General features: G+C 40.5%; 1 protein-coding gene across 1 annotated transcript; it reads right to left on the bottom strand.

Annotated features, from left to right (window-relative positions):
* Positions 1-5,139: 5,139 nt before the first annotated feature.
* hsd11b1la (hydroxysteroid (11-beta) dehydrogenase 1-like a) lies at positions 5,140-11,470 on the bottom strand. The gene is made up of 6 exons (XM_008300559.1): positions 11,329-11,470; positions 9,055-9,185; positions 8,607-8,810; positions 8,422-8,515; positions 5,910-6,075; positions 5,140-5,805 (listed from the first exon to the last, which is right to left on the bottom strand). Exons 1-6 carry the CDS (start codon positions 11,411-11,413, stop codon positions 5,622-5,624), a joined length of 864 nt encoding a protein of 287 aa, XP_008298781.1. The 5' UTR covers positions 11,414-11,470; the 3' UTR covers positions 5,140-5,621.
* Positions 11,471-11,482: the final 12 nt, after the last annotated feature.

Genomic DNA, 11,482 nt, shown 5'->3' with positions numbered 1-11,482 from the left:
CAGCGCTTGTTCTTGTAGGTTTGTTGGGCCTTGTTGAGGGTGTTTACGGTTCACTTCTTATCCTTTGTTAATTGGGCATTCTCTCCCCCAATGAAAAAAAAAAAAAAAGAAGAATTCATGTAACCCCCAGCCTGCCACCCATGCTCCCTGTGACTCTCCCCCCACCGGCCTGATCAGCAAGAGAAGGGGATAAATGACAAGAACATAACGAAAGGATTGTCCCGGGGAATATCATTAAAGTTTTACACGCTCCACTTTTTTTTTTTTTTTTGCAGAAATGGGACTGGGATTGCTCTGGTTGTCCTGCTGCTGCTGCTGCTGCAAATTTGAAAGAATATGCATGCATTTAACCTGGATTTTTTAAAGAGAAATGAGTCTTTTTTTGCTCGTGCATATTCCAAAAATTTTCAGCTTTCTCCTCCACTCAATCCAATCCTCTGTGTTAATGGTGATACAGAGGAGCAGGGATGCCAGACCATTAGGTACAGGATGTAAAAACAGCCCGTCCGTCCTCTTTGTGGATGCTCTCCTTCCGCCGGCGTGTTTGGAGTTATCCGAAATAATTAGAGAGGAACAGATTGGCAGACGGCAGACACACAGAGAGAGAGGGAGATAGGAAGGCACCTGTCTTTGAGGGAGCGAAGGAGGGGAGGGAAGAGTTTGTTGGCATGAGGCTGGTGCACTCTGCTTCACAGCACCTCTGGCCTCTTTCTGTCTTCCCCTCTCTCTCCCACTGACTGATGTAAATAATAATAGAAGCAGGACTGAAAGGACACAGGTGTCAACCATTGTGCCGCTCTGAATGGACCTGGGGGAAGGAGGTCAGGGGTCACAGGGTCACCTCAGCCACCTCTCACACCCACAGTTTTTATTCACACTGACGCTCCCTTTCATAGGTTTTCATCTCGCTACTCCCCCGAAACCTCCTCCCCTCCTGTGTCTCCCTCGCTCACTCTCTCCTTTTGTTATCATAGCTCAATGTTTTGTGAAAACTTTTTCAGAGGTCATGCACAAGCGGCGGTATTCGAGAGGGGGAAGATTAACATTCTTTGCGAAATTAATCAGCTCGCGACAACGACGTGGATCGATGGCAGGTTTCCATTTGAAGAGCCAACAAATGGATGAAAATTGACACATCAAAGAAGAATCTGAATATTGAATATTTATGGCGTTTATTTTCAGAAGCAGTACGTTTCCGGGTATTTGTCATATTTAGCAGCATTATTCTTCAGCTTATGACAGCACACTCATCCACTGCTGCTGCTGCTATCTGCACAATTATTTCATTTTTGAAGGAATCTGCAGGATAATGTGAAAGCGTTTCACAGAAAACATTCTTAGAACCAGCTTAATATTCACGTTCTTGATGAGAATTAGATAAGAAAACTAACGCCAATGTCTTTCTTGCTCTTCAAATATGCTGTTGGAGCAAGTCAGTTAGCTTAGCTTAGCGTATGGATGGGGAACATGGAGAAACGACTAGCCTGGCTTTATGATTGTGACCAAGTCCATGAATCACTACCTCTAAAGCTCGCTTACTAACACATTGCATCTCTTCTGTTTAATTTGCACAAAAAATAATTAAAAATGTGAGGCACCCAGAGGCCTTTATGCTAAAGCTAAGCTAAGTTCTCTACACTGCACATGCTTAAGAATGGTGTCGATCCACTCATCTAACTCATCTAAAGAACATCTGTTTCCCAAAACTACTCCTTTAATGTTTTCTATAAGAGAATTTTAAGAATGTATTTGACTTAAAACAGCAAAACTGCAATAGCTTTTTAAAACTGCAGCTACTTTTCATTCACATCTTTGCATTTTGTGTGCGTTTTTCAGTGTACAAATAATATCAACAGATGCTATAGAGTCCCTCTGTGTTGCCTTATAGGCTTATACTAATACAAATACATCATGTATTACCTCTTTCCCACCCCACTTTTTTACATTTGCTCATCACACGAGGTTCCTGATTCTCATTTTCACCATTTGGTCACCAGTTCTAAACCCAGTGGTAGGCCACGATTCATCTTAAATACACAGAGAGCACACACAAGACAGTGAACATGCAAGAAACAATAGCTGTGTGTACACCAAGGCTTCTGTAGAGCTCAATGTAAACGATGTAGACGGGGATTTGTGGCCCAGTGCCCTTTGTGCTCAAAGAAGCGGGACAAAGAAAGAATCATAAACTGGGCCTGGTGCATGATGGCTGAAGTGCACTGGGTTATTTCCATGGATATGTGACTATAGTCTGAAACATGACCCTGCTGCATCAGCAAAACTTTGTGTGTAAATGTGAAACTGTGTGCTATAAGGTAAAAGGTTACGGACTTGCATTTGGCTTTACTGCTATAGCACACCTACAGTCGATCTGCGTCTGTAGATATAGAGATTAAGTAATATGTTAAATCAGCCGCATTACAAAGTTCATTAAGTGGGAGGCCGGTTGGCTAATCAGTCTGACACCTTTCAAGTCGTACGTGTAGGCAGTAAAGCGGCCAGCCTCGGCTTTGCTCTTGGCCTTGGCTGTTTGAAGTCACAATGAAAATGTTTGATCTTGACATAGATCCCAGGCTAAACCTTGGGGGGAAATATGGAAGAAATATAGCCATTATGCAAAAGGAGTGCAGTTCAATTTGCAGCGGCGGGATAATGGCCGAAAAAGACAGCGTAAATACATCCACGGATACAGTGGTACATCTATATTTTGTGACCGGCAGTGCTGTGGGTGGATGCTCCTCAGCCTATGAGATCCATGCGTGGTGGAGATAGAGATGCTGGAGAAGGGTGAGAGGATTTATTACCTAGCATTAGGAGCACTAATCTGTTGCAGGTGTTTCTGGCTGTTCTCCCAGGCCACGGCTGCTCTTCTCTCCAGGAGGCCCCAGCATTGTGTGAGCATGTGTGACAGAGGAGGAGACAGAAGGAGGGAAAGAGTTTTTTTCTCTTCTTCTTCTTCTTCTTTCTACGATATCTGCAGGGAGATTATACCGTCTTCACAATCCTCTCAAATCATCAAGAGTGTCAAGATAAGGACAACGAGAACATGTATTCCAATTACTCCGCGCCATCAGTCATATCAGCTGCAAGACCACAGAATCAGAAGAGTCGAAGCGAGCCGTGCAGACTCCTGTATTACAGATTCAGAGCTTCCTATTGTTGGTTTAGAATCGAATTTATATGTATCCAAAAGAAACTGCTTGTTTCTCAACTTTTCAAACTACACTACCAGTTCTCGTGAGTTTTTTTTTCTTCTTTTTTTGAGGTGACAAGGACAGTGTACTCCTGTAGAAAACTGCTTTAACAGCAGGGAACAACTTCTAGGGTGCGTTACAATAGAGAAAGACCACCAGGATGGATTGAGCCAACAGCTTCACAGGAAGCCTGTGGTGCCTTTGGGGATGATGAACAAAGGCACAAAGGAGCCCACTGAGAAAGTCCTGCTCTGTAGGAAGTCTGCAACGCCTACTGTGGCCAGGACGAAACTAAATGAAGTAGAGGAGAACCCAGGGGTGGAGAACACAGGGAAAGGAACTGGGAGGCGGAGTATTGATATGGTGATGCAAAAAAACATAAAAAATCTGATGACTGCCAGCAAGGTGAATCAAGATTTAAAATATATATATATATTGCACTAATTTACTTCATCACCATCAAATTCACAAGGCTCTGTTATTTTTTTCCTGGCAGGTATTGATTCCACTGGTTGCTGTGTGCAGTAATGCTCCTGTACTACTTTGGCACTACTGCCCTCATGTGGATGTATCAAGTATTAATCCATTCAGATTTATGCCTCACAACAAACATGGCTCAAAAGACTTGGTTTGCATGAGTGTCGATCATTGAATGGTGGCAAACGGGTTAACACAGAAAACAAAAGTGCTGCTAAACATGCCTAGATTTATCTCAGGGTCACTGCACCATTAAATATAGCAGTCCTACGCTCCTGAAGAGTCTGAAGTCAAATGTGAAGTCATTGACGTGTAGGATGCAAATACACAAATGTTTCTCCGAGAATGCAAATAAGTTTATTTTTGTCTTTTCTTTCGGTTTTCTTTTTGTGTTTCTTCCATCTGCTCATGTTAGTTAGCTGTACCATGTTTCTCACTGCGCTATATTATTGTTATTTATTGTGTTTAGATTTGTGGACCATCTAAGCCAGGGGTGTCCAATCCTGGTCCTCGAGAGCCCCATCCAGCATGTTTTGGACGTTTCTCTCTTCCAACACACCTGATTCAAATGATCAGCTCATCATCAAGCTCTGCAGAAGCCTGGTAACGATCCTGATCATTTGAATCAGCTGTGTTGAAAGAGGGAAACATCTAAAACATGCTGGATAGGGGCTCTCGAGGACCAGGATTGGACACCCCTGATCTAAGCCTTTTAGCTTCCTTCCTCCTCATCATCCATCCATTATCTATACACGGCTTAATCCTCACTAGGGTCGCGGGAGGCTGGAGTCTATCCCAGCTGACTTAGGGTGAAGGCAGGAGACACCCTGGACAGGTCACCAGTCTATCACAGGGCTACACTTAGAGACAGACAACCAAGCACACTCACATTCACACCTATGGACAATTTAGAATCACCAATTAACCTCAACATGGTTTTGGACTGTGTGGGAGGAAGCCGGAGCATGAGAGAACATGCAAACTCCACACAGAAAGATCCCGGTGCCCCCACCGGGACGCGAACCAGCGACCTTCTTGCTGCGAGACAGCAGTGCTAACCAACTGCGCCACCTTGCAGCCTCATCATATATCCACTAAACTACATTACTGTATCCAATGGTATCATGATGTTTTATTCATGCAAATGAAACAAAGACTTACTTCTGTAGCCTGTTGCATGTCATTCCCTGGTTTTTCTTTCTCATTGTTGACCATCAACTGTCAACTAACAGCTGAGTGCTTGGGGTGCATACCACATGGGTGCAGATGCAATCAAGCAGTGAGTTGCCAGTTTGATTTCTGGCCGACCTGCATGTCATTCCCCTGTTCCCTTTCCCCCACATATCCTGTCACTGTTACATAAAAGGTGACAAAACAAACTCTCAGTAGTCCGCTGTTAAATAGAAGCAAAACGCATTTTTAAAAACGTAATAAAAACTGCGAACAAGCACAAGAAACAAAGCACGACTACGGTGAAAATGTGTTTTATTTGTTTCCTTCTTTGACCGCAGAATAGCAATAATGTAAAAGTTTGATATTAGATCCAAAGCTGAATCTCATCTGAAGAAGAGGAGGCGTCCTCTCATATTGTGTGTTGCACCATGTGCTGTCTTATGAGTGGTGAGTCTGGTGTATTTTTTTCTTTCTTGATTTACACTCACTGACTCACTGAGCTGTTCTCCCTGTAGACATTTTAGAGCTGGACCACTCTCAAAAAGCAAAATGAGGAAAGTGGAAACCAAAGATTAGGGTACAAAATTGGGTGTACTAGAGTATGAAAGCTAAATCTGAGAGGAATATAAGTGGAATTTACTAGATATAGACAGAACCGTCCACAGTATATCCATGCTCAGTGTGTGTATCAATTCATTATACACTTGATATCAAAGCTCTAGCACGTCAATGTTGTGAATTGAGAACTTTTATAATAGTGCTACAGACCGACGCGCTTCAAGGGATGTAGTTGTAGGAGTTCTGGATGATATAGTTTGTAACAGAAGGAAACATGTCTTTGCTGGCAGCCGCAATGTACGTGAACCAGGGGTAGAAGAGATCCGACTGTCTCGTAGCACCTGTCATGATGATGTTCAAGGCTGCGTCTGTGGCAGGGTAGGCTGGTACTTTAGTGACACCCCTAGGATCCAGAAAAAAGTGTATTATTATTGTTACTTAGCTAACACAAACACAACACAAATACTATTAATGATGCTACTTGTTAATCAGATCTATTTGACTCACTTGACTTTATCCATAGCTGCTTCGGTATCAATGAGCCCCAGCGTGCATATAGACACCGACACGTTGCTTTTCTTCATAGCCAGCTCGTGCTGAAGGGACCCAAAGAATCCGTTCAAGGCAAATTTTGTTGAGGTATATGGCGCCACGAAGGGACTGGACATTTTACCTGTGAACCAGCAGCAACAGTTAGACAAGAACAGTCAATTTAGTATCTTTTATAGAACTTTCAAACATACAAAATCTTTGCAAAATGCAGTTTCATGTTAGACCTTAAAGGGTTATGTCAGTATTTTTTGTTTGAGCACTAGCAAAAAAAACATCAGTCATCTTTAACATGCGGAGAAACACATAAATCTGCTAATGAAGACTATTAGGTATGACTAAAAGCTTCAGAGCAGAACTTCTAAATTTCTACCTCTAATCTGTTGTTTTAAGGTCACAAATTACATTTGAAATCCCTTTTTTTACATTTCACATTTCTACATTTGTCTTCTCATTGAAAGGTGTTTTGTAACTTTGTTATGACACAGGGCTTTACAAATGTATCATCATAAAACAGGGGATGATTACTGTATTATTAATAATTTATGCTAAAAAAAATACCCAAAACAAACAAAAAACACTAAAAGTCAAATTAACTAGAGCCAACTAAATCATCTGGACTAGTGGGTGGAAACATTTGGAGGTATTAAAGGTCCCATACAGTGAAAATCCATTTCTATTGTGTTTTGTGGTTGTTAGAAACTTGAAGGTGTAAAGTAAAACGCTTTTAAGATATGAGAGATACAAGAGGTTAACTTCTGCCATTCCCTAAGCCACACCACAACTAGGCAGCCTTCCAGCTTTGCAAGCCAGTAAGAATTTTACTGATCCGCTCCATACCAATTGAGTCATCGAGCTCAAACTTTGCATAATCCTGCCCCCTCGCTGCCTGCTGCTAGTGAGGTGACCCATTCCTGCCTCGCTTTCCACCAGGTTTGCTGATATTCTAGAGCTGCTTTTATCCAGCTTTAAAAGGTCTCAGTGACAAGCAAATCACAGCACATGTTCTGCCGTCGGCTGTAAGTGAACACAAGAGTCTTCATGCACTCCCAGCATCAAGACCCATAAGTTATTTTTAGTCGTAGCGCATGTTGCAGCTAATGTGGAAAACTTTATCATTAGCTTTGATCGTGTGCCTGCAGGTCAGAACTAATGATAATGTTAAACTGAATGACATTTAGAAATGGTTAAAACTGTAGAACTAGGGTTGCAAAGGGGCGGAAAATTTCCGGTAAGTTAAATTTCCATGGGAAGTTAAGATGGGGAATTTTGAAAATATTACATATTGGAAACTTACATGGAAATAATTGGAATTAATGGAATTTATGGGAATTAATGGGAATTTAGGGGAACTAACTGGGAATTGAGGGTAATGTAATGAAATTGTATCATATCACAGCATCACATTTGAAGTAGGTAGCATTTTTATAAGAGTGCCTCATAGATGCACTCTTATGCTAGCTATGGCTTATTTAGCATTTAACTTAGCTAGCTATATACTAGATGAATACATTTATGCTAGCTATGGCTTATTATATATATATTTCATGTATAAGCCATATGCTAGCTATAGCTTGTTTAGCATTTAACTTATCAGCTAGCTATCTACTAGATGGATATATTTGTATGTTATATTTGCAATTTAAACATTTAATAAATATATTTCCCCATAATATCCACAGTCCACAGGCGCAAATGTGTGCCTTCAACAGTCTTGTGCTTTGGGCTCAAGTGCGGTCCGGTCTTGTAGAAATCATCTGTCCATGTGATGGAGGCATGCACAGTGCCTGTAGGGGGTGTGGTCTCAGTAGACATGCAGTAAGCAGTTTCCTGTGTGTGCATGTGATTGAGGAATGACATGGATATTCAAGTGTACTTGGATGGTATCTGTCAAGATTATACTAAAATATATTTTCCCCAACTATATTTAAGTTCCCTATGAAGAGCCAACCTTCAGTTTTGAAAATTCCCAGTTTATTCCCGTTTATTCCCATAAATTCCCGTTAATTCCCATAAATTCCCAACATACAGATAAGTTAAAAATGACTTCAGCGATATTTCCATTTAAAACAACTGCTCAGATAGAAAGCTAGAAGCAATAGAAAGTCCAGGTCTCACACACCCATCCATATCTGTGGGGTTGACTGTTTTACTTTCTCAATGACAGACGCAGAGAGACTCTTTTTCCCTATGTGGGTGTGATCAGCGGCAGGTCAACTACAACTAAAGCTACAGACGCTGAAAACACGTGTTTAGAAAACCGGGAGTTATACAGTCATGGTAAATTAAACCATCCTTGCAGTGTTTTGAGCTGTAAAATTGAAAGACACATTCTGAAGCCATGTGAGGGTTTCATTGATTTGCTTAAAAAAGGCACAATATGAGACCTTTAATATTAGTGTATGCACAGGTTATATTTCATACTTTGTTGTCTTTAACGTGTGTATTAAAAAAAGTGAGACAAACCTACCCAAAAGTGATGAAACAATTATGAGTGATCCTTTACTGTCTTCAAGGGAGGCCAAAGCTTTCCAAGCCATCTGAACATAGCTGAAGAAATTGACCTTTGAAAAGCACACAAAGACACACAGTGATTGAAAGAAGCAGGATTCCTTTTATTTTATGTACTGAAAAATCACCAAAATGTTCCATTACACTCATCAGCCACTTGGTGTGATCCACATCTCCCGTCCACATGCTGAAGGGGCTCGGGCCAATGTGGTTGAGAACCAGGTAATCCAACCCTCCCAGCTTCTCCAGAGCAAAATCTACCACTTTAGCAGGCTCAGACTCACTGGACATGTCTGCTGCAACATAAAGAGCTTTCTGGGCCCCTAAACTTAGGCACTTTTCTACCACCTGTGAGACAAAATCAAGAAGAATGGGTAAACTGTTCAATACAGCGGCAGACACCAGTACAATCAGTACAGAAAACACCTTTGATGCTGTAATGGTAACAACTGACCTGTCTAGATTTCAATTAAAACACTGTATATGACATGATGGACGAAGAACTTTACAGCTAAAATGTGTGCATGCAGCATTTATTGTAAAAAGCTTTTACTAGTTTGAGCTTTGAAACCATGTTGTAAAGTTCACTGACCTGCTGTAATACTTTCTCCCTCCTTGCTGTAATAACAATCTGGGCACCAAAGCGGGCATAATGATACGCCATTTGTTCACCGATACCCGTGCTGGCCCCCGTCACCAATACCCTGGCGCCCTTGAGTGATTCTGAAACATATTAATTCCATTTTAATATATCAATAAGCAAAAGGCACGATTTGTAAACTGCATAGCGATGAACAGAAATAAACTGTATTCGTTTCATATATTCTGAAGTTGTTATTTTAGTTCAATTTATGAGCCTCACTTGACCTACAATCATTCACCACATATTGACTGTGGCTCCGATTTCAGAGCAGGTTGCCCAATAATCTTCGGGTCGGTTTGATCTTTGACCCCTCTCTGTGCTTTAGTGTCCTTGGACACTGAGGCCCAAGTTGCTACCAATGGCACTAATTGCTGTGTGAATAACAAATACATGAAGTGTAGAAACCAGCTAAGACTAAAAGGTGCGATTCAAGTGTGGACTATTTCCGTTCACCTACATCATAAAAAGATAAGCCAATCAACGCTATCAAAAGGACTTTGATTGGCTTCGATAAGATAACAATTACATCAAGTCCAAGGGCATGTTGACATTACATGTTGTAAAAATGTCTGTGCTGTGTTAGTGGCTTCCCAATAGGTCAGACAATGTTGCAACTGTTACAAACAGCATTTCATATGTAAGATTTGAAAACTACCCTCGGGACTCCATATTATTGCATTAATATTGGAAACCACAGACTGGACAGAACACTATTTCATACAGTCTAAAATACAATGTATCCTCACAGTGTAGACAAAGGCTATATTTTCTCACTGCTCAGGCCTTGGTCACAAGCTGAAAGCAGATTATTAGAAATTACTCGCTCAGTTTGTGCCACCTCTCTGAAATTTTTCAAAGGGCAAATTAAACTTTAATTATCAATGAGATTATTTTGTTCAGAGCGGATTAACAAGCATGTAAAGCATCTCATCACCAAATCAGTTATGTACGTTTATGTGGTCCTAACCATATGATCCACAATTGCAAATAGACTGTTTAAATTGTTACCTCATGGGTTACGGGTTGGGTGATAGGTGAGGAGGTAAAAAATAATTACAGATTAAAGATTAATTGCATTAAAAAAAAACAACTCTCTTTTGGCTTTAAATTCAGCAACATTTTCTGCTTTAAAAATGGGAAGCAATGCCTGTATCGCACAGTTCTCAGGTATTGCATTGCCCAGTTAATATGAAAACAATACCAACCTTGTGCTATGGAATTAGAGATTTGGGATTTAAACAAAACACGCAATACATAAATATAATGTACTAACATAATGTTTATTTCTATACTATAATAAACTGGCCTGAGCTTTGATTTATTTTACACAGTTCTTTGATCCTATCAGTTCTTTTATTGTATCATACAGTTCTTTGATCCACATATTGATTTGCTGCTTCCGTTGGCATTTGATTTTTGAGGTCAAAACACAACATACATGAGTTTTGATTTATTTGATCGTATTATGCGGTTCTTTGATCCTATTCAATTTTGCATTTTGTACTCCTACACACATCATCATCACATCACATACATATATGCCATTCTATGTATATGCAAATGGAATATAAAGCATATTTTATATATCTAATTCCCCGCAACTTTTCATCTAAATATAGAAATCGAGTATAAAACTGGTGGCAATTTTAAATCGGGTGTATAATTTCTAGTTCTGGTTGCATGCTGCACTTGATTATCTAACACAGGGGTGGGTTTCCCTCTTCCAGCACACCTGATTCAAATGATCAGGATGGTTATCAGGCTTCTGCAGAGCTTGATGATGAGCTGATCATTGGAATTAGGTGTGTTGGAAGAGAGAAACATCTAAAACATGCAGGATTGTGGAGGACCAGGATTGGACACCCCTGATCAAACAGTATGTCAAAAAAAAAAAATAAACCTCACATATCAAAGCTCTTTCAATATTCACCCTGTATGGTAATAACTCTTACTGTAGCATATACACTCTTCACAGTAAGCCTTTAGGTGTGGTTTTGAAAACACACTGCATTCAGATTTACACATTGGCTTTGATTTCATACGACTGTGTTCAGGAATGACGCTCTTATGTTGCAACCACCTGCAGCACCAACACCCTCCAGTCAGCAGAATAAAACTTCATATCTGCTACTGTTAAAGAGGCCGACACAGGTTTTTGATAACAAGTTAACTGATAAATTACCTCCAACATTCTTACAATAGCAAATACCTGTCTTCACTCACCTGCATCAAACTTGGGTGCATTCCACTTGACAGCCAGGAATGCGACACATATACCAGTAAAAATGACTTTAGTGAAAGTTCCCATTTTGTTTTAAAAAAAAATAAAAAAAATACTTGGTGCTAGATAATTATAAGCGCAAGGGTAGGTTGACTT

This window comes from Stegastes partitus, unplaced genomic scaffold, assembly GCF_000690725.1.
Source record: "Stegastes partitus isolate 25-593 unplaced genomic scaffold, Stegastes_partitus-1.0.2 Scaffold33, whole genome shotgun sequence".
In the NCBI taxonomy this organism is placed as follows: domain Eukaryota; kingdom Metazoa; phylum Chordata; class Actinopteri; family Pomacentridae; genus Stegastes; species Stegastes partitus.
The sequence above is the reverse complement of the archived record's forward strand: the minus strand, read 5'-3'. Positions and strand labels throughout refer to the sequence as shown.

What these genes read in the sequence shown, in the direction of transcription:
- hsd11b1la (XM_008300559.1), bottom strand. Translation starts at nt 11,413, where the DNA reads ATGGGAACTTTCACTAAAGTCATTTTTACTGGTATATGTGTCGCATTC. An exon ending in TGCACCCAAGTTTGATGCAG is followed by an intron (nt 9,186 to 11,328) that starts GTGAGTGAAGAC and finishes AATATGTTTCAG; the next exon opens with AATCACTCAAGGGCGCCAGG. An exon ending in GGGAGAAAGTATTACAGCAG is followed by an intron (nt 8,811 to 9,054) that starts GTCAGTGAACTT and finishes TTTGTCTCACAG; the next exon opens with GTGGTAGAAAAGTGCCTAAG.